General features: G+C 36.8%; 1 protein-coding gene across 1 annotated transcript in view; it reads right to left on the reverse strand.

Annotated features, from left to right (window-relative positions):
- Positions 1 to 24,565, reverse strand: part of cwc27 (CWC27 spliceosome associated cyclophilin) — a 38,816-nt gene that overhangs the window by 11,694 nt on the left and 2,557 nt on the right. The window contains exons 7-10 of the mRNA XM_081354516.1: positions 23,909 to 23,978; positions 23,745 to 23,824; positions 22,950 to 23,111; positions 8,587 to 8,687 (exon numbers count right to left, since the gene is read on the reverse strand). Of these exons, the coding sequence (XP_081210642.1) occupies positions 8,587 to 8,687; positions 22,950 to 23,111; positions 23,745 to 23,824; positions 23,909 to 23,978 (413 nt within the window). The remainder of the gene's footprint in view (positions 1 to 8,586; positions 8,688 to 22,949; positions 23,112 to 23,744; positions 23,825 to 23,908; positions 23,979 to 24,565) is intronic.

Consider the following 24,565-nt stretch of genomic DNA (forward strand, 5'->3'; position numbering starts at 1 on the left):
TATTTTTTTTACCTGTCATTCATTGAAAGTAACTGACTGCTGTTTTTAACTCTAAAACAACCTCTTAAGTCAAGACAAAAGCTGAATTATTGTAGAGTTCTTAATAACTGCAGAATGAATCCCCAGAATAATCACTCGAATAATTGTTGGATTAGTCGATTATTCAAAAAACCCTCGACACAGCTTGAACTGGATCCAATTTACATGCCTGACAGACAAACATCTCGTCCTTCACCTGAAAACATTTCTGTACGAACTGGAGGTGTAATGTTCAGGTAGAGTGGAACTTAATTAAGTAACTAAAGTTTGAGTGAAACAGGTTATTTGGCTGTCATTAGCTACTCGAACCATGCAATTACTCATTTACAGAGGTATTCAACGCATGAATGCCACAAATTTAGAGCCGTGATCAAAATCACCTTTTCTAAAAGTCAGCGCCGGTAACAACCCTTTTCTTCGTGATTTATGTGAGCAAAAAGTGATGCCTTCCACTAGGCTTGCTCAACGCTCGCGCTTCGGCCCAGCTGCAGGACTGCTGAATGATGGCACCCTTAGGGCCCACAACAGCAGCACACTCCGTCTACTCCAGCTGGTGCTGCTAAGTACTGTCTTTGAGTTTGACGGCTATTCTAACAACATTCCATCCCTCTCCTGTCACTCGGGCCGAAAAGAGCTACAAATCAAGCAACAGGGGGTTGATGGGGACGACAAACACCTCATCATTTGGGAGGTGGATTATTTCCCTTTCGCTGGTCAAGAACGAGTGGATGAATTCAAGGCTTCTCGAAGCTAACTGTGGTCCATCAGTCGACGCTTGCATCTTCAGAAGCCCAGCATGGGAGGACGTGAGTTTCTGCTGAGAATTACTCGGTAGAGTTCAATGCTAAAGGTTTGAACTTAATGAGAAGAAACACACAAAATGGAATTAGTTCATCTAGTGCGCATTTGACAATCAGCATTTGCCAGTATTTTTGGTAGCCTACGTTTTTATGAAGGTAGTGGGTCTCAACTGTAGTATATCCAAAGTAAGTCAAAACCTGAAGATCCCACTAGATAGGTCGCAATATTCTGATTAAATAGCAGAGTTGCTTGTTGTTTTCTAACTTAATAGAAATTGTGCCACTCAATACATCCCTTATTTTCTTTAAAGGGGTGGTATAATATCCAAAGATATTTTTATATAGCATGTTAAAATTGTCACTTTTTGAGGGAGAGCAAAAACGCAAAGTTTTTGTGTCTGTCCCTTTAAATGCAAATGAGCTGCTGCTCCCGGCACAGAGGGCGGAGCTTCAACAGCTTGTGTCCTGAAAAACTTTTAGCCTTTTATGTTCAAACTGGAGTCAGACAAAGATGAAGAGACTCAAGAAGAAGTGAAAACATTTAGACAACATTTCTGAATGGTTAGTTGATGAATTTATGTTGCTTATGTGTAGATATCTTCGAGTCATTGATATTCTGTCATGAAAATCTATAAAATCGTTCCCGGGGGCGGGGTTTATGTAAATTTTAGGGTTAGTGATGTCACTAACCCGGGAGGAATGTTGTGTAGTCTCTACCAGCCGTTTTGTTGTAGTCCTTAAAAAGTAAGTTCTTTAAAATAAAATATCTCCCTTTGCTTTGAACTTTGAGTGTCGTGACTTTGCAGATGTTGTTTATGCTCAAAAAGCAACATTACACACTAACTAAAGTTAAAAAAGTGAAATCATAACCAACCACCCCTTTAATTTAATTTTTTGGGGCATTTAAAATGAGAAATGTGAAGTTTATAATTTTATAAAACCACTTCATTCATTCTTCTGCTGAAACTTTACATTATTGCATTATTGGAGCTGTCAAGCTTTTTCAACCATTTTTACATTTATTTTAGGGTTTTAGCATTGCATTGCCATTGTAACATGTACAACTGGATAGAACTTTACAACAAAAATGTTAGTAAGCAATATTTTGCACACTAAATACTAGTTATACATATTGTTTACATCTTGTATCTATACTATTAAAATGGTAATTTAAGCTTATGAATTGGTCGCCTTCATTTCCATTGTAAGCGCCTTGCCGTAACCCAAATTTCAGATTTTTCTGATTAACATTATGCCACAATTTCTTTTGGTTGAGCTTAATTTGTACTGAACCTTGGATATTATCTACCCGAATACACTGACAACTCTTTTGAGGACCAAGAAAAATTTGACAGAGTCGCTTTGAAGTTGTGCATCTCGCAAAGTAACAAAAAAACACTGCATGCGAGTTAAACCTGAACGCTGAACACGTATATTTTCGGCTCATATTTTCTGCCTTTTTTCTCTTTCGGCCAAAAACTAAAAATGCATTTTCGACCAATAATTTCTGGAGCATCCCTGATAATTATATATAAAAATCTGTTAAATCTGATTCTGCATTAAACTGAATGCAATATAATATATTGATATTTTATATTATTTTAATATGTTTTCTCTCCAATTTTGGCGTTACTTAAAAAAAAAGTGTGGTTATTTTTATTTTATTGGCTTGTATTTTTAAAATTTAGAATTTAAAATAAAATTGAAATATGAACTTAATTATTTTAAAAATTCATTATTGTTTTTATTTTCGGTTTTCGGCCAAGTGCATCAAGAATTTTCAGTTTCTACCTGAATTTTTATTTCGGTGCATCCCTAACTATTATTATTATTATTATTATTGTTGTTGTTATTATTGTTATTATTATTATTATAACAAAAATATACACACACACATACAACTGGGGCAACACTTTGGATTTGGATGTTTTTAAAAGGAGTTTCTTCTGCTCACCTACAGTAGGCTGCATTTATTTGATAAAAAAATACATTAATATGTAAATAAAGTAATATTGATGAAATATGATTACAATTTAAAATAATTTTTTATTTTAATATATTTTAAAAAGCTTTATTATTTTCAGCACCATTACTCCAGTCTTCAGTGTCACGTGATCCTTCAGAAATCACTTATTGGTTGGCAAATCTAGTGCAAGGAAACGAATGCATTGAAATGCTTTGAGAGAAAATCATTTTCTAAAGTGTCTTTTTGTAAGATTATGCTCTGACAATTTCTCTTACACATCAATGTGTTTGACTGACAAGGCTCCATTGAAATGAAACACCCTGTGCACACAGGCATAACCTGTATAAATAACTCAGAGTAGTAGAAAGAATGTTGCCACATCATTTAGGGTGGGTAGAAAACGGACAGTGTTTTTAGCATGTCTCTCTTATTTTTGGCTCTTACAAATGACAGCCATGCCAAGAAAGAGAAAACCAGACTAGACGAACATGCTATAATTTATGTCTTGAAAACTAAAGTGATGCCTGTCGAAAATAATAATTCAAAAAGGTACAAATGTCTTCTAGTTTGCTTGGTGAATTGCGGAGGAGACAATTGGCTTCTTCCTAAAATAAGATACCAGATGCCAAGAGAGCGGGTTGCTGTTATTAGAGAGAGGGGAGGAATGTGTTTGCTTTTGGGACTGAATACAAAGCTGGAAGTAGCCTCTGTGGACATATGAACACTAGAGAACCGGACTCAAACCCAAACATTGAGATTAGGGGGTGGGGCCAGATGTCTCGATGGCAAGACAGCCAACTTCTGGATATTGACACAAAGATGGAAGCAGAACATCGGTGAAGCTAGTTTAAAATGCGATGATTGAAGTTCCGTTTTTTCAGGGGGATGTTGGGGATATTAACATGCCTAAGACTTTTGCACAGTACTGTATATATATCTCAATTAATCTCAATTATATAATTTTTACTGCTATTACTACTATTGATTTCACATTTTTTGTTTCTAATATTAACTACAATTCAGCATACATTTAATTATATTATATTATTCCAACATCTTTATTATATTGAGTTATATTTTATTAGTTAGAAGTAGTAGTACACTGTAAAAAGTGATCAGTTGACTTAAAAAAAAAGTGAGGAAACCCATTGCAATAAAATTAAGTAAATAAATTGCATGCATATTTGAAAAAATTAAGTGGAATTAAAAGGAATTAAGTGGAATGTGGAAATGTCAAGTTCACATAACTTAATTTTTTCAATTACATGAAGTTTATTTACTTAATTTTATGGCAACAGGTTTCCTCACTTTTTTTAGTTGCGTCAACTTTTTACACAGTGTAGCAGTAGTAAAAGAAAAATTATAAATTAAGGAATTACTATTATTATATTAATATTATTAAGGATTTAAAAGGAATTTTCTTCCCACCCGAGCAATTCAAGCACAAAGTACTATTTTAAAAGTTTTTAATGTTTTTTTTTTAACTTTGACACCGCTTTATAAAAGCATGGCTGTTATGTGTCTGTCTGATGCAAAGTCTATTTACACAGACAAACAGTTAAAGACAATAGAATATAAAGAGCACAAAAATGTGTCCTGTGTGAACAGCCCCCAAACATGCCTCTGACAGACTGACAAATGGGTCGCTGTGGGCAGACACGCATTTCTGACACTAATTTTCCTCTCGTAAATAATAAAATCAATACAAAAATATCTGCATACTTTTCAAAGTGACTTGGGAATTTCACGTGTCTTCAACAGTTTGGTCAAATTTGTCTTTCACAGTCATTACGAAAGCCCTTCGAAACAAAGCTGACAGTCTTAAAAATATATTACACCTCCGTCAGCATTACGATTTGTAACACTTACTTTTTCATTTATTTCTTTTAAATTCTACTGCAAACGCAAAGGCTGGTCACTCCACATTACCCACAAAAATGTGGATAATGTCAACACCATACTGGCACAAGTGACTGTTTAAGCGTTTTGTCAAGAAACTGTCATAGCGCCAAATGAAGAGCCAATGAGAGAATGTTTAAGTTCTTCTATTGTACATTTCCATGTGCTATTGAACAAACCAGATTTTTCACACATGACAAGTTCTAAAACTAAAGTTCAAACTAATGATTATCAGGGTGTATTTAGTTTTACTGGCGAAACTAAAACCACGATTGCAATTCATTCCTAATTTACTGGAACATCCCATCACACAAACTCTCCAAGACAGCTCTTTGTAATTAATTTTATAATAAATACTGTCCTGCTTGCTAAAGCAAGTAGGCCTCAAACATGAACTGGCTGCTAAGCATAAATAGCACATTCCAGGCCAAACGTTAAAAGACACTGACAACGACAAGGGTGAGGGGACACACCTTTGCCCCCGAGAACACACAACGTGAAGACAGTGATATACAACAGGGCCATTGCAAAGCTCTGCAAAGGTCAAAGGTTAGCCTGCGCAAATCTCAAGCATGCAGTGATCCTCACAGGAAGTAGAGCGAAAACCCAAGAGCTAGGAGTGCTTTCTGGATCTGACAAACAGAAAAGGCTTCGACCTTGTCTGTGTGAGCTCTGTGTGCACTTTAAACAGTGAAATGAAATGTTCTTAAGTCTCTTTACCAATGGATGTTCGATTGAATGGACCCTCTAAGAGAAAACTTAAACATTCTTCTGAATAGATAAACCTCTATCTCAAATCCTGTGAGGATAACATCTTCTTTGGTAATGAGAAGAATATTCAAATAACTTCTTTCTCTCATCTGATTTGTCCACAACATATCAAGTTTGAGGAAATTAAGGAGACTGAGTGAAAACAGCAGTGTTGGGGGTAATGCATTACAAGTAATGTGAGTTACGTAATCGAATTACTTTAAGTAACTAGTAAAGTAACGCATTACTTTAAAATTTCCAAAAAAGCAAATTACTTTGTTTTGCCATGTATTGACTGACAGCTGTCCTGTCCCCATGTTGAGAGAAATCGTGAGTAAGTGAAGAAGTGTTGTGTGCGAACATGATTATTGTAGATCTAGACTAAATATGTGAGTATTTACTCATATCACTTGCACAAAAACAGATTCAGTATTCCAAATGAATAACTCTCAAATACGCTTTTTGTATTTAATCTCACTTTATTAAACAATGTCTTTGCTGCTGACATTTGATGATTCAATTCAACCATACAAATAACCAAAAATGACGTTAAATAAACATCATATGAGTTTAATTTCTTTGTTTTTATTGCTGATGTAAGAGTGTTGAACTTTCTTGTTCTGTGTTCTTCCGCAATCCAGAATGGCAGCACAGCTGAAAGGTTTGTTTGAGCTAAACAGACGTGAATTTGCATTTCCTTCAGCCTGACGCTTATTGTTTTATTTAATTTTTTGTTATTAAAAACAAGCAAGCCTAGCCCAGATGAGAAAAAGTAAAAAATCCATAAAAAGTAACTAAACTACCGTAAAACTTCAAATAATAGCCCGGGCTTCTATTTACCCAAATCGCCGAACTGCACCGGCTTGTATTTGAGACAGGCGTCTATAAGAGACAGGCCTTTAATTTAGTGTTGAGATGTTCAAGCATGACAGTAGGAGGTTACCACATTATATTATGTTTTATTTATAATTAATTCGAATGTGTTTAACAAAAACATTTAATGTAAGAGGGCTGAACTATGTGCATTTAGAGCATGTTATAAGAGGCGAATCACAACTACCTCAGAAAACCCAGCACAATATGGACTACCAGACAGCGACGCATGTGTACGCTGAAATAAAAAGTCTTTTACCTCAAAAAAACGGACGTTCCTGTCATGTCAGCCGTTACTGTGTTCATAGCGCACACTCTACAAACGCGCAAATGCGGCGGCGCGCGCTGTGTATAAAGTGCAAAGGAAACTACGAGCATGCAACGTTGTTACATTGTAAATTAGTAAGTCACGAAATAAAAGTAAAATACCAATAAATCACGTTACTGGTACGTGTGTTAGCTGAGAAGGATTTGCATGCAGGGGTGATTTTCATTCTATTCACCAGGAGCGTTTCCATGTTTCATTAACAGTTCTTATATTGTGTATTCGCCAATCGCCATGGTAACTGTCCTTTCAATACTAACCCCAAAATGCCACTTTGTATTGTTTAAAAAAAAAACACGACTCTCCCTCTTTGAAACAATGGATAAGGTGATCCTCGCTTCCATCAGAAGTTACTGTCAGGCCACATACCTAAGGATAACATCCCGAAGTTAATGAAATGTATTATATCCTCACACACACACAGTGATGAGTCGTTCATGAACGGTTGCGTCTGTCACGTGAAATCTAATTCAAAACATAGAACAGACGATCTGACTGGTTTTAGAAGATCATATAACCCGATACTAAAAAACAGACCAGGCCTCTATTTGAGACCGGCCTTTATTTACCCAAACCTGTCGTCACACCAGGCGTTTAAAAGAGACAGGCGTCTATTTGGGACTCGGCTATTATTTGAAGTTTTACGGTAGGTAACACAATTAGTTACTTTTTTAGGGATTAGCGCAATATTGGGGGGGATTATATTTTGCATAATGGAAATAAAGGCTTTTTTAAACCATTCATTTTTGCATTGTGATTATTTATACTTTATTTATTTGTATTATTAGATTATTTTTTATATTAAGCATTCCTTCAACCACATTTTCATTAGTACAAAGAATGTAACTGACATTCTCTAGTCACTGATTACTACAACACAACTGTTTTACTGTACAACCGTAATAAATGTAATCCAAACATCTTTAAAGAATTTTAAGCACTATAAATTGAACAATATAAAAATCATTAAATTCTAGCATGATACATAAATACCTCCATTTAATTTATTTATTGTAATTTTATTTAAGCAAAATATAATAACTTTTTTTTCCTTTTGATTTTGGGCTGAAATATGGCATGGTTATTTATGTTCATGCTTAAAAAAGGAAAGAAGAAGAAAAAATAGAAATTATTACTAAATTATCATTTTGACATTTTTAAGGGGATAACTCGAATTTGTCTGCTCCTCACACAAAGGTATTGAATGGCTTCAAAAGAAAAATACAAATATAGTGCACAAGTCATATGGAGCATTTCACTGCGGCTTTTACCGTTTTTAGAGCTTGGCACCCCGTGGTCAAAGCTGCTTCATTGGGTATATTTAAACTTGGTAATTTTGTGTGTTTTTACTGATCAAATAGCTATGGGAAACCCAAGTAAACAGCAGTCCAATCAACACCATGGAATGATGTAAATTGGCCCATTTTTAGAACATTCTGCAAAAATTCTTCTTTTTTAATCCAAACATCACATTGATTTGGAATGATATGGGGTTGAGTAAATGATTACCGAATGATGACTGAAAAAAAAGTTTCATTGCTCTCTTTAAAATGCTCACAAAAGGTAAGCAATCAACTAGGCACGTCCAAAAAAATGACTAAATAACAGCTTGAAATGCCAAATGTTTAATGTTATCCACACGCTCACTTCACAGCCAACATTCAGGCTTTCAAAACACATAAACACAGCAGCTTCAGATTTTTTTTCATATGTATAAAAAAGCAAGGGCTGATGTACAAAAACAAACCTCCAAAACTGAACAATTCAGTTGTTTGGAGGACCTCAGTACATGCTGACTTGATTTTGGGAGAGGTTAAAATGCTTTCATTACACCATGTGCGAGAAATAAATTACGCTTTCACTCACGCTTTCAGCTTTTCAAATTCTGTCAATAAAAAGACAAACAGCTGTGATTTCGTGGCAGAGACACTCACCCTCAGTGACATCCTCCTCTTTCTTCACACCATCTTCTTTTCGCTGTTTGATTGCGAGTAATTCTTTCTTCAGCTGGCGAGCTTCTTTTCGCAATTCATCACTGTGGAAAGACATTCAACCAAAAGCTGGAATTAATTTCCAGTCTTGGAAGGAACACTTTCCCAATAAGTCTTGCAAAATGCAGAAGGGAAAAACATGTTACGGAAGGAAAAACATGTAGCACATTTTTTCATGCATAGCAATTGAAGATATGTTCCTGCTATCTGTGATAAATCATTCAAATAATAAATAAAACGTTTTAACAAGTTGACGTGACATGATGGAAACTTACCAAATCTTAAATATGCTCAAAATGTTCTCAAGAACAAATTTAAATGAATAAATGTTTTAAGTCTACAACAAAAAGCCCTAGAAAGTAGCCAACACATCGCAGACACAAAATTATTCAAAGTGATATACTTTTTTAAAAAAAACGAGCAACTATTTGTCTGGTCTGCACAACTAGCGAAAGAGCATTCATGAACTTTTTTATTGTTTAGTGCAAATGTGTGCAAAAACTTCCACAAGCCTTTCTTTAAGTTTTTTGTTGACATCCTGTCACAAATTCAATTGAGTTGCTGTATCTATAAGATTTTGCAAGAGCGAATTTCAGGATTGTAGCTATAGTCAAGAAAGATAAAACTAGAACATTTCTGAATGTCTGCAGGGTGCTGGACTCCTTTCTTTATTAATATGTATTTATTTGAAATGGTTGATATGAAAATACAATCCCCAGAACAGAACACAGGATATGAACATCTCCTTAGCTCCGGGGTTTCCAACTGATTAAGCTTCTCATTCCACAATTAACAAGGGGATTGTGTGTGTTCACATAAAACGGGAATAAAACCAACAATTATCTTAGGCATAGTGTTCCAACATGTGTCAGAAACAAATATGTGCATTAGAAGTATAAAACTCTCTAATAAATCGTGTGGCGCCTTGTTAGATCAAGAGTTCAGCGCGGTGTCCAGACAGTCCAGGGTTCTGGCACCTCAAGAAGGGATGTTGTGGCTGAACCGATACACCTCCAGAACTCCAACAGTGAGCTCTCATTATGGTCTTTAGCATGGCTGTGGACATAATCTGTGCTCTCAAACTGGCAACAGAAACCCTGCGGCATCAAAGTACCGCACACAAGTCTGCTTGAAAAATGGGGAGTATCAATTCATGTCGACTCCAGAGCTGGTAAAAATTAGTATGAAAGCAATTTGGCTCAATTTGTGGACGTAAACTGCTGTTGATGATCATCCGATTTATAGCAAGTGACACTGATGTCCTGCAAGCAGCTCGGCTAAATAAACTATCATATTGACTCTGTCCTTACCTAGCTCCAATGCTAAAGATAAAGACCGAAAAAAAAAGAAGAAGAAAAGAAAAGGACATGGGGCCGCATTCATGAAAATCTTCTTAAGAAGTTAAGGAACTTCCTAAGATACTATTTAAATTTCTTAAGAACTATTTAATCGCAACTGAATGTTGCCGAAAATTGAAGCGAGGTTTGACTCTTTTGACTAATTTGACTATTCTTTGTAGAGTTGTTACTGAATGAAGAATTCAGCATAGTCATGACCAATCATTATTTAAGTTACCGATCATGTTGTCACTTCAGAGTACTCATGCACATATCTAGTAATATGCATCATATGTAGCTAATGTTTTGTTGTAATGCTTAATGAATTTATTGAAAGTTGGAGGTTATTCTAACTTTAAGAGGTTATTTAAGGTGACAAAATATTCTGAACTTCTTAAGTCAGAAAATAACAAGTTAATAGTAGTTAAGAAAAGTTTTACTCTTAAGAATACCAAGTTCAACCATGAGGAGTAGGCTTGACAATGGGTGTGTCTCAATCAGCTCCCTAGTTCAGTAGTCAGGGAGTCTGCTATTTTAAGGGCTGTCTCAATCACAAAATCCTACGCTCACTCCGTAAAAAGTCCCACAATGCACCGTGAAACCAGGGAGCCTCGATGCTCTCTGTGTTCCCTTAACGGAAGTTCTGAAGCCGAAACATAAATCACATGAGCCAACTGACATATAAAATAAAAGATTGCATACCAGACAGGGGCAATCTTGGCTAAACTAAATTTTGCCATTGAGCAAGGCACTTTACCTCTAGTTGCTTCATGAGGTTTAAAGGTATGAACCCAAAATGGAGCAACTAGAACAAGATGACATCCTGCTGTCTCCTGCTCCATGGTAGCTAACAAAAAGAAAAAGAAAACCATTGTCACTGATGTCCAACCGAGCAAGTGATAATCAAATTTGTTTGAACTGGTCTAACACCTGAGGTAATCTAACCCTCCAAAAAAAGGATCTTATAGCCAGTGCTCTTATTCAGACAATAGAGGCAGATGTCACAGGACAGCTGATAAGGACAGGCCCAGGCAGACACACACTTCCAAGGTGTGAGGTCCTCATTGATGAACTGCCAAGCTTGCCTCGATGAGAGGAAGTTGCTTCCATGTGCAAACACTGCCCCCACCCACAGCTGCCTTCTAGAGAACCAACCCTTCTGGCAGCTCCCAAGACAGCATCTTCTATTGGGGTATAATAATATTTTCATAGGACTTGACAGCTAAGTTTTGAGGCCAGGTTCTTACATGGCTACAAAGCACAGGTAAGCTGCAGAGCCTGGGCCTCCAGCCCAAAAACACGTGAGCCATTCAAGCCCGTAACAATGACTGCCTTTGTTCCATCCATCTGCTCCTCTCAGCTGACACACGTTCTCTCCGGCAGCTCTCTTCTGTTACTCCTGTTGAACCTCGGGTCCCCAAGCGCCAGGTTTCTAGTTTCTAGGTTCTCAAGGGGCAAACGTGTGCGACTGTGGACGTTTTAAAGGCTGACCTTGTAGAGGACCTCTTCTAGTGTTTGGGAGCTTAGGTAAAGGGGAACCTCTTGGACACTGGCATTCGTTTGTTCTCCTCTTTAGGTCACCAATCCTGAAAAGAGTGCATCACCTTCAGTGGAGCCACTCAACATCCATCCACTGCTGGAGATCTTGGTAGCCGGATGATTACAAAGCCCTCGTCTTGGTTAAAGCTGACATTCTCATTTCCTGCACATGTTTTGTTAGTTCATAGAAGGACCAATAAGGTAACAGAGAGTTAGAGTACAGGTCAGGTTATCAACGCTGGTTCAGGTGCTTAGCAGTTCACTGACTTCAAACCTGGCTAGGGTGGAGGGTGTCTCTCACATAAAACTCTCGGATGGCTTTACAAGATCTGGAATAGTATGGTACTCTGACCACTATTATGGTGTTTTTATAGTGGGTTTTTGTCCTTTTTGAAGCTCTGGTAACTTGCACGACTAGTCAACTAACTTTACCACAACGTTCTGACTAGTCATGGATAGGGTTCAGAAACATGACTAAAAATTAATAGTTGGCCTACTGCTCTAATACGCTTTAATTGTACAGAAAGGAAAAATTGTGTTCCTTTAATAGCTTCCATTGTGTTGGAATGAACAAATGCACATTTTGGCAGGAAAACAAGAGAAGACGTGAAGATTCCACAAGGGTGAAGAGTTATCTATTAGAGGCCTACATTGACCCTTGGTCGGAAATGAGCAGGCCATATAGGGAAACACCTCCGACTAAGTGATAATTTTGCTTGCCTGGACATGCTACCATTTACCAAACAAGAGCGGCATATCCTAGGCAACAGCAACACAATGGGTCTCTCAGCCAGATTGCCAGTAAGAGTGGAGAAAGCTGACAAAAATGCAGAGACAGGAACACCTTTTAATTTACTCCTCAGGGCTCAACAAATTCCTCAGAATATCCTTTTGTTCTTCAGGTCGAGTCCATCTCCACCATATTGACCATGTTTGTGAAGATATCACAATGAGATGTGTTATTATTCAGGTAGACACTAACGCATTTTTACCAACTGTTTAAAAAAAGATTCATTTCTACCATGGCAGTAGAAATCAATCTTGTGTAGCTAGAAGCGTTTGCGTTCATGTACCTGTGTAGAGTATGTTTTGGGCCTAAAGCAACTGAATTAATACTCAGGAAAAGTAAAAGGCAAACAATGAAAGTTATTTTGTGCATCAAGGAAATGTCCATAACAAGTACAAAAAAGTAGGGCCAATGTAAAGAATCAAGTAAAAGACAAAACAACAGCCAAACAATCCGCAGAAAGCCATTTGTACAAACAGAAAAAGTAATTGTGATCCTGGCATTTAGAAAATTAGGCAATTTGACTGAAATAGCACAGCTATTAATAAACAGCACTGCGCTGAAGAGTGATGGGCTGTTTAAAATAGCAGAGCTGTGAGATATGCCCTTGTTAGACAGCAGAGCGAGATAAAAAGGTATTTGTTAACTCAAGAAAAGAAAAGAACAGTGTGATAAAGTGTCCTTGTGATAAAAGGAGGAGGGGATGAGAGTTTATTAACGAGTGAGCTCTTTGAAGAGGAGCCAAAGTGTGCCCACTGTCTTGCGGCCTCATCAGCCAGAGGGCACACACATCCCCCCCCAACCAGCCAGCACAATGACAGCCATTCACCAAACCCTCTCGGGCCGCCAGCAGGGAAGAGACCGTCATTTCACAAATCAGACGAGAGAGAGAGGGATTGGTGATGAAGTGCTGGACGAGACCTGACGCACACATTTAATGTCTGAGGAGTGGGGGAAAGACTTTGTCGTCACTCACGGCTCTCCAGACCAGCCAGCAATTGTCGCTCATTCAGACAATTCAAATAAGCGAAACCCGGGGAGCTCTGGATGATTTACTTTTCATAAAGAAAGCACACAAAGTGACTGGCCACAGACCAATCTTTCTCGTGAATCGAGACTTCAACATTTAACCCTCGCCCCCCACCAGCCTGCTGTCGCAGTCAAAAAACTTCTTGAGACCGGGTCGGTTTTGATCTGTTTTTCCAAAACGGATGCGGAGTAGCTCCTCACGCTTCGCAGGAGTGGAAATACTGTTCCTCAAGCTCCACTCTCTACTGATTTTGACTTTTACGCATGGTTCAGAGTTTTATAATCAAGCAGTATAATCTCAGTGTTGCGTGGAGAGGGCAAATGTTTTCAAGGTCTTGAAGCAGATGGTTCAAGCAGAGGTGGTGTATAATAATCATATGATATCACATTTCAAGGAGGATAGTGAAGAATATTAGTTTTCCAGGTCTCCCTCTGACTCAAATGTAACGTCTACCTAAGTTTTGAGAAAGGAGACTGAATAATTGAATAACTGAGAGTTCCATAATAAATATTAATGATGGAGTTGATGAGTCAAGCGGTGTCCAAACGCATGGCATAAGCCGAGGAGTGCAGAAATTAACCATAACACAGAGACTGCGTATATGCTGCATCCTCCAACCACTAGTTTGCTAACAAATTATTACATTTTACTAAAGCTCCAAACTGCAAGAATGAGTGTTTCAGCAAAAGTTACAAACATGTTGAGTTCATTGGTACGCATCTGAGATTCTAAAACACACTTACCTACAACTTACAATGCAGAGTATACTGATCATTTTGCTAATAATATGAAAGATTGTTTTCTCTACAATTTACCTCCATTTACGATTAATTTTCTCCACCACGATGGAATTGTAATTATACAGAAACAATGTTAATATTCCATATACTTCTTTATTGACCACCAGAAACTCTCTCTGACATAAGTAGCTCTTGCCGATAAGGAAATAAACAAAATGTCAGCCGTCTTTAAACTGCTACGTAGAGAGACTGTTACTGATCAAGCAAGCAATGAATACATTGCGGCAGAGCATGCGGATTTCATAAGTGTATATAGTATCAATTAATGGAGTAATATGTTTCTAGTAACAATTAATGGAGTAATATGGCAGCATAACGTATGAAAAAACAACCGAGATAAAGAAAAATATTGACCGACAGGATTAAAATGAAACTATTTTAAATATAAATTAAATCCAAGAACAAATCATTTCAATAAATGCTATAACATATAATTTCCATAGTGTATTAAGATATTTTAATCTCAAAAGGTCATGGAAAAAACTAGTTTTCATGACCGTTTTAAGAAAGAGTCATGTGAAGGTACAAGTAATAAACAAAGCATGGTTATTTCTGGTTCGTTAATTTACAACGGTGAACAAATACAGAGATGCTCCGCCACTTCTTAGCTCTGCTCTGCTGAACGTCAATAGAGCCTCACATGCTGAAGTCTGGAGTCGTTCTGTCAGACTGCCCCAAACAGGGCACACATGCTCAGCGGGCTGGAGGTCCAGGAACCTGCAGATCCGAGGCACAGCTGCCAAGAATTAGATGATCCCTTCTGGCCTCCACACAAAAAGGGCCAGTGCTTTTCTGATCCGTATGACCTTTCCCTGAGAGGCTGATAGAGCATCGGATTATGACGGATGACAACTGACAGGTGCCATTTAGAAACAGTGACACTGCACACAAAAGTCATCATCTTTGGTGCATAATTGCTATTTGGACTCTCTTAAAAGACATTTCCATTGTGCAGACAAACCTAGTAAAATCTTGCATTATGGTCCAGAGGAGCTTGAAAAGCAGATAATGACGAGACCACATAAGAGTATTCAGTGGTTGGAGGATTCAGATGGCTGCCGATCCATGCTTCTGTTGTAAGTCCTGTTGCTCTTCACTGCCAAATAATCCACCTCAGGATCACCACCGCGCAGACTCGGGCTCCGAGCGACGTAATCGGCAATGACTGTTTCTGGGATATTTGGCTTCATTTTTTTACAGTGGAAGGAAGCAGCAATGCGCTGTCCATCTTTTTTTTTTTTTTTTACAGTCTATTGTCTGGACAAAATGTTAATGTGAAGGAAAACATTTTTCAATACTTGAGCAAGTAATTTGGACTCGTTAATTTGAGCAAATGCAGAGATGCTCAGATGCTTCTCTAGCTCTCTCTCAGCTGCGGAAAACATGCTGAAATTAATCTTGAAAGTATCCGTAGCAGGTGTTTACACAGTATGTAAAAGAGAAAATAATACATAAGTGCATTTTAAATCTATTAATACGTTTAATTCAGGGGATCTATTGCCATAATTTAAGTGCATGGTTGCAATTTAAAAAATCAATTTGAGTGATTTAATTAAACCTTTTAAGTTGCAAACATCATTTTGAGTTCAATTAAAATAATAATGTTGATCATTGCATTAACTTCATATTACGTGTAATTTAAACTCAAATTTCTACTTTACTTTTTTTTTTATGAAGCTGTTGTAACTTAATGAAAATGTTTTGTTAACTTTGGAAATTGGGCAGTGGAATTATAGTTCCCAGAATGCTTTGCATAGAACAGAATAAGTAGAATAAATTTTGAAATTAAGTGTGATTTTAGGGAAAGGGAAAGACCATGTTTGCCATTAAAGAGTTTCTGTTATGTTGAATTTCTGTGGTTACCACTGTGAGTAAGAGTAACCAACATGAAGGTAAACACTCGATTGATGCTATAAGCAATGACTAGCTAATGCCAGTGACAAGTAATATCTTGTTCATTAAATATACATGTTCAATAAGATACATTAGTATGTGGTATGATAGCTATGGATTTTAACTGAAATAAGATTAACTGGGTCCAGGGTTACAACTCGAGTAGTTGGAGTTTAATGTTATAAATGTTATAATAATGTTATACATTTTCTTTTTAATGTTATAAATTAAGTTAATCTAACTCAATATAGTTTGTTGGTTGAACAATTTCAATCGAAGTTGTCATAACTAGAAAATTTGAATAAAATATAAATTTTTATCTATATATATATATATATATATATATATATATATATATATATATATATATATATATATATATATATATATATATAATATATATATATATTACAAATAATGACGATAGATAGATGCTTTCAGTTAAAAACAGCTCAAACTCTCATTTTTAGTCTGTGAAACGGGCCAGTTTACTATATAATACTAATACTTCTAATACTAATAATAAATAAACGTTTATTAAAATACATAACATTTTATTATAAATTTAATAAATACAGCATACAAAATGTCAGATAGATAACGTTGCAAAGAAAGTGCCAAGTACTTGTTTGCTTGTTCTTTTGCCCAAGGTTTCATAGTTTTCTCTTTTGAATTGTGGCTGTAGTATATCACTCAGGTTTAAATGAAAATATTAAGAGCGTATGGCTATATCCAAGAGCCATATGGAAGCACTTTGTATCCTTAGTTATGCCCTGTCTGTCGGGTTTAGTGTAAGTGGCGGCTACCATATGTCGTGATGTCGGGACTCCCATAAGCATGCTGTTTTATTCATTAATGCCACCAAAGATATGGACAGCGGTAAGTGTTTATACATTTTTGTTAAATAAAAGGTAATCAATATCACGGTCACTATAAATATACGGCTAAAGAAAATGGTATGATTGTAGAACCCCAAAAAAAATTACGATTTTCATTAGCAAGAATACCAGAAGCATGCCATGAACCATGCCAAAACACACAGATAGCCAACCAGGAAATGAAATACTATCTTAAGCAGTAGACATGGATCCGGAGGAGCTAGATTTCAGCTCGAGCCTCATAGACTTATTCCAACCAACATCAGATCCTTCCTACAGCCTGTGCTTCCTTCCAGGTGACTGGCAACCAAAGCTTCTCTCTTCACCTAAAAGCTCCTGTAAGCCTGAGTGGGAAAGAGCTCTGGGCTGCAACAATGCTCCCTTTGTCTTGCACCAACACTCTACCTACCAGCCAACTCTTTGATTGCAAGCCAAGACAAACCACTGTGTTGGGTTACAGTTCTTGTAGCCAAACACCACGCTTGTGTTTAATATACTACAGTCTTTCTGCATTTTGCTTCCTGTCAATCAAAGCTGCGAGACTCGGTGGGTTTGGCCATTACTTCATTATGTAGAAAAAGAAGAGAGCATGTTTATTATGATCGGAAAATTATCCCGACACATAATGGCCGATGGTGAGATAAGGCAGGTGTGCTTCCAGAAAAGGGGGCGTGATGGAAGGGTTCTCCGCCTTTAGCGCCTCAGTCAGTGAGGTTATGAATCCCTTAATCCCCACATTTTCAAAGGTCACACGCTGATTTCAAGGATCACATGAAAGAGATGAAACTGTGACAATGGGTCTGATATGAGAGGCTTTGAAAATGGGTTTTAAAGATGAAACAAAATGGGATCAAGTAGTTTTTGCATCTTGCACTTTGACTATCCCACAGAAATAAGGCATTTCTGAGAGTTTCAGCAGCATTATATTTTAACTTTTGGTCATGCCCAGGGATTTACGGAAGCCAGATGAGGCCATGGATTATTTTATTTTTTTCTTTCTTGTTTTCTCGTTATCACAACTTAATTTTCTCGTGAACAGGTGGCAGTATAGGACTGAATGTAACTGATGGGGTGGTGTGGTATATATCCACCTTACTGTGTTAGTTCACACTGGCCCAGATTGTACGCGTTTGGGACAGAGAGAGTGAAGACCTTACTTCGAGATCGCTATAATTTGTGCAGTATTGTGTGCGTTACTAACAAGTCATTAACTTAAAAGTGTTGAATGCTTGAAACAATTTGAATATTTTGCCTGAAAGTGTAGGCCTATCCGTTATCATTACGTTAACTGCTAGATGCATGACTCGGCACAGTTTCATTTCCGCAATAGCATTCGGTGTGATTCTACATTAAAACTAAAGTTGATATCACTGTATAGTATTCAGTTTGCACCCATCTTTATGACGCCATTTTAATCAGCGCAGTCTTAGTAACTGTGTCATTAGTTCACTGTGTCACTGTTTTTGGAAATCTGTATATTTAGCACCTCTTTTAATGGAAGAGCATGGCTAGAAGGCGGAAGCCAGTGTAACGCACATGATATCAGTCATAGCCTATCCTATATGACGAATAAAAATCACACAAAAAATCCTGTTTCAGTATCAAACAATCATTGTAAAAAGAACAACTTTTGATCACAGGAAAATTAAGTTGTGATAATAAGAAAACTTTTATGATGTCGTGATCATGTGAAAACTTTTGTTAAGTCAAGATCACGAGAAAAGGGCTTCCGTTGGGATTCAATCAAACTCCTCAACTAAAATAGTAAACTTTGGCACGTAACTTGTCCTGCACTGTTTTTGCTACAAAAGTGAATTTACTATACACTTAAGTTACCAGCTTAAAAAAAACACAGGGACAAATATTTTGTGTCAGTATAAGCTGTATTACTTAGTGAGATTTAATTTATATATGATAATTTTCAACAAATGCATTTTAGTCATTCACAACATATCCGTACTGATTAGTGGCCGATATTACAGATTACAGAACATTTACGCGACAACAGCGTTTTGGGGGCCTGAAAACGGGTTTCAAAGTGCACGTTTTTGAAAATGATACCGTTATCATCTCTGTGTAAACTACAAAAACTTGAATTTGTGAAAACTATGATGTCGTGCGCATGCGTATTGCGTGTTCAGTCTATAGAGTTTCTTTACGAAGTGACATCGCCATCTACTGGCCTGGCATGAATAATACAGCATTTTAGTCGCTTTTGGGGATCCATGTGAACGGGGACCATTTAACACTGTTGTCACATGTACGCAAAACTTTTCATAAATGCAAAGGAAAAACGTATCAGTTTTTTTAACATTATTGTTGTGTAACGTATCCTTAATATAGATGATTTATCAGTTATCAGCCACAACATGAAAATTAATTATTGGCTCAACAAGCACATCAAATTGGGACTTGGAGGTGGATTTTTTTTTTTATAAGTAACGACATTTCAACTACCCAGAATACACTAGTAACCCCATAGCAACGTCCTAACAACCATTCACAGCACCCTAACATCATTGCAAACAATAAAAATCTCAGTCAGTACTACTTTGCACATTATGAAATATGAAAAAGAACTAGCCCTTCACTGATTAGACAGCTTATACCTTTAAGCCATTATTTGTAGTACCATAGAAATACTCTTTTTCAGGGATTCATCAACCTCATTTGTTTCAGAATTTTCCAACCAACCCTGAGCAGGGTCTTTGAGCAAAATAAATGCAAGGATGAAATGAAGCATCTTTGAGCACAGAGAAAAGTCAACAATAGCTCTCCAAGAAAGCACTGCATCGACAGAGACGTTCAAACAGTTTTCACAGAAAGAGAAATACTCCAGAAGCACGTTCAAAATGAATTTCTCTAATGTAAGACACGGTCTCTCAGGAGCAGCAGTGCTGGGGTTGCCAGGTTGGCAGGAGGGAGCCGTTTTTCCCCTACTGTGGCAGAGTAATTTGATTTTTGAGTCAGAAATCTCCTTCACCTTGAGGGACCTGGCTGTGTCCACTGAAGCGGATCCAGTGAGGACGAGGAGCAACTGTGCCACAGTTCTGGTCCACTGCAGGTGCCACTGCTCTTTAGAACCTTCAGGAGTCAGACGTCTGGTCAACCAGCAACACGCTGAGATCACAATGAGCTGACTGACAAAAAAGAAAACCTCGGTATATTCAACTATTATTGTGGACTCTATGTATTTTTGCTTTGTGGATAGCGCCAAAAATAAATTTGCAGTTACCAATACTAGTAATAGCCAATTAGACAGCTAAAACATGCTACAAGAAGTTTAACTCCCTTTAAACCTCTAAAGCAATTTCTGTTACATTTACTCAATAACATATACTAGTAAATTACTAACTACTATAGTTTTGTGCAATCAAAGGTTATTGATATTTTGCCTGTTTATTTCCTAAATACATATCTGAGAAAATGCTGCTTATTCTTGGATTCAATCATCACAAAAATAAATCTAGACAGGCGTTAAATCTGCAAAAAGTTCTTCTTCTAATGCAAAACAAAGATGTTTTTAGCAAGAGGAGTCCGTTTATTTTTTGCTAACTGAACAAGAATACTATAAACACGTTCCTAACAAAAGTTGTTTTGTTCGATTCTGGCTACGATATGGACGTCTGAGACAAATTTTGTGAATCCTAATCCTAAAAGATTCCTCTGATCCTTGGCCAGGATCTGAAGTCTTTGATCGCTAGTTTGACATGTTCACTGACAGCCAATTAATGACCGCTGCGATCAGATCTTACCTCTGATGAAATTCTGGCAGTGTCAGAAGTTGAGGCACAGTCCTACAATGTGGCTTTTCTTATGGCGACCGTCAAATCAAAAACCAATAGGAGCAAAGAACCTGATGATAATTAGTGAGACAACAACAAACCACCACTTGCTCCACACACATCTTTTTTTTTTTTTTTTTTTGCAGTTTCTTTTCAAGAGATAAGCCATGATTTCAAATGAACACTAGTTTGCTAGCCAACATTCCTATCCCGCACGTAAATGCTGCTCACAATCATTGAACGTGTCACGGTATGACATCACTTTGTAGGGGTCTCTCATATGAGCTTTGAGTTCTTAAGATGATGTGTAAAGTTAAAATAGTTAAACTTTTAGAAACGTGTTCTGTTCGAATCCGCACTTCCTTAAAACGGACTTGTCGACAAACAGTTCAGATGTTCAAGCATTTTAATCAGTTTCTAAAATAAAAGAGTTATCTTCCACATCCTTAATGCATGCACATAATAACTGGTTTTGGTAAACACGCATTTAAATATCATAATATAAACACTACACTAGTGTCCAATATCACTAAAGTACCAAATCTTTTTATTTTTATTTTTTATCTTTTATTAACTGTGCATATTAAGTGCAAAAGTCTCTTTCTGGTTGTCAGACACAATGCTGACTGGAAAAAGACTATGCATTTCAAAGTAGGGATTGATCATGAGTGTTTAAAATCAGTCAACCAATCAGTTTCCTATTTACTGGCCATGTAGAAACTAATAAAACGTTAATAATGGTTCAATTTATAAAATAAGTCAAAAAATTTAAGTGTTAGATTACTTAAAGTTGTCATATTAACATGGAAAGGGAAATTCTATAAAAAAAATACAGAGGTTCAGGGCTTCAGCCCAGTTTAGGAGAACACAAAGAACACATAAAACATTTTGTGACACTAAAGCCAAAGGAACTCATCCGCATCCCTGGAGAGAATGTGCGTCTGATCCTACAGACCAACAGTGCCTTCTGCTGGACACACTTTAAATGCTCTATCCACAGCACATTCAGCAGCTGCTCCTGCTCCTGGAGGACAAGCATCCAGCAGAGTTTAGCTCCAACACTCCTGCCTGATAGAGTCTATTGATCCCGAAGTCCTTAATAGTTGGTTCAGGTGTGTTGGAGCTAAACTCTTCAGGCCGTTGGTCCTCCAGGATGTACAAAGGTAACTGAATTGAAAACCCCCAGAACACTGTTGCTAGTACACCAGGGACTGCTTCAAGCTCACTATAGAGACTTTTGGCACAGGTTTATGCTTTATCCTATACCTATCCAATTTTTTCTTTAAGACTGTTCATGGCTTTTTTTTAAATCAACTGCTAGTGGGTCATACTAGAACTTAAAGTCCCTCTGTAGTCAATCATTTTATCCCTTAAAACTCATCTTTGATCACAAAAATTACATATTTAAAAGTTTTTTCTTTGAAAAATGATTTCTTCATGCCTTAAAATAGCTTGAATGTAACTCTACACCCTTGCCTCATTTAGTATATGCAGTTCTATAAATATGCAAATTAGCCCCGCCTCCACTCACTCGCACCAGCTCAGAGATCCACTCGTTGACGATCACACGTTGACCTTACAAGGTAGTTTGTGATGTCAGAAACACCAACGATTTCAAACCGTGTTTTTGTGACCATCTTTGGTTCACTGTAGTTTTAAGGAGAAAATACTCAGAAAATTATGTTGATTTGTGAATTTGTACATGGTGTGTCTTAAAGCATTTTAAAAACACCACATAGACATATAAACAACATTAAAAGCTTGATTTTCACCACAGGGGGACTTTAGACACTGTCTTAACATAATGGCTAGGTTTATGCAACCGGCCCCTGATTGGTCAGCTGGATCCGTGTGCTGTGATTGGTCAACTGCTTCCACCATGAATTTCAACACACTACTAATTAACTCAACCAGACCCCGCCCCTTTATTCTGCCTATGCCTTGGGCGGGAATTATTTAAATGAGGAATATTGTGAAATTGACACCATTACATGAGAACTGAACTGAGCCGGACGATGACATCACTGTTTCCTTCAGAGACAACTTTATATATATATATATATATATATATGAACTAAATAACTTTTTTATAACCAAATTGAACCATCAGATCACTGAACTTACTTTAGCTGGACTATGACGCTATTTCGTTTCAGAAGTACAATTCACAAGTATTATTAAATAATGAATGTCAACTGTGCAATAAGAGGAAAGGACATCATCAGAAGAGAACTCATGGTAAGACGAATGGCATTACCTGCGAGAGGTCTTCTTCACCATGTCTTGATTGGTCTTCTCCTCATCCGTCTTTTCTTTCTTCAGTTTCTTTGCAATGTTCTCTCTGACCTTCTCTCTCTCCAGTTCACGATCGCTGTCGTCCTCCACATCATCGTCTGCATCATCTCCGCCACTTTGGTTCCTTTACATACAAAAAATAAATAAAAAATACAAATATTATATTTATATATATATATATATATATATATATATATATATATAGCATTCATACTAGGGTTATTACTGTTAACTAAAATTGGGTATGATCAAGGGATGTAGAATATGGTCATGCAGAATAAGGCATTAAAGGAGAACTCCGGTCAATTTTAACATTGAGCTCATTTTTTTGTACATTTGGAGTGCTGTCAATACAGAGAACAACGACAAAAATCGGTGTTGCCTACACCGTGTTATCCTCTTTTTAAAATTTGCACCCTGTTGACTTCAATGGGGCAAGTTTTAAACCTGCTTTTAGCCTCTTAACATCCTTGATGTGTCATTACAAGTGCACAGCTAATGTGAGTGATTCCTTCAGAGTGATCACGGGTGAATCTGACTGCAGTAGATGTGCAAGATATTAATAAAAATGATGTTTATTCAGCCAGCGCACATACCTGTATTTTCTTCCTGTTTTCGGTCGAAGTCCAGAGTAATCGATTGTCGAGTTCACACGCATAGGTTTAGTTACCTATGATCACGCGCGTGAACTCGACAATCGATAATGTATCATCAATATATCATGACATTATTATTCATGTGAAGACATTTTCCTGACCTGTCAACGACTGGAACAGAGCTTAACTTGGGATCATCCTTCAGCAGGTCATGACTGCTTTTGCTTTTCCCTTTCATCGTCTGCAAGAAAGGACATGTTGAAAGCACCTACTGCTCGTTTTCCCACACATGAATATTCACCTCCATAGAGGAATACAGGGCTACCTGGCTGACTTGATTGACCATCTCCTCCTCTTCCTCGGCCTCCTCTCCAAACGACAATAAACTGAAGTTCCTACAATAAAACTTTCCTGGTTAACACTACATTGTGGAAACGTCATTGTACAGCATCAAAATACAAAATTAAAACAAAACAAAAAAGCTAATCATAAGTTTAAAAAAAAAAACAGAACATATAATAATGATGGACCCTTTACTTTCTGTAAATATATGGGATTTTTAACATCCTTGTTTTTGAAGTCTGATTGTTTTTGATAAGATATATATATAAAATATTTTTTTTTGTCTTTGCATCTAATGGAAATAAAATGAGTTGAAATGCTGTAATGTTATAATGAAAATAAAAATAAAATTACAAATATATAGAAATATTAAAAAACAAAAAACGGCAAAAGCACACAGCAAAATTACTATAAAAAATTTTAAGTAAAAAGAAAACTGAAAATATAAAAATAAAAGCTAATTTAAAATCTGAATAAATAATAATAGTATATAAATAATACTAAAATAACAATGGATGTAATACTGATTTTTAGATGCATATTTCTTTCTTTTTTACTCCCTATAGCTATTGGTTTTATTGAAGGACATATAGTTCTTGAAACTTCAGAAAGAAAGAAAGAAAGAAAGAAAGAAAGAAAG

This window comes from Scardinius erythrophthalmus, assembly GCF_964197995.2.
Source record: "Scardinius erythrophthalmus genome assembly, chromosome: 23".
Lineage (NCBI taxonomy): Eukaryota > Metazoa > Chordata > Actinopteri > Cypriniformes > Leuciscidae > Scardinius > Scardinius erythrophthalmus.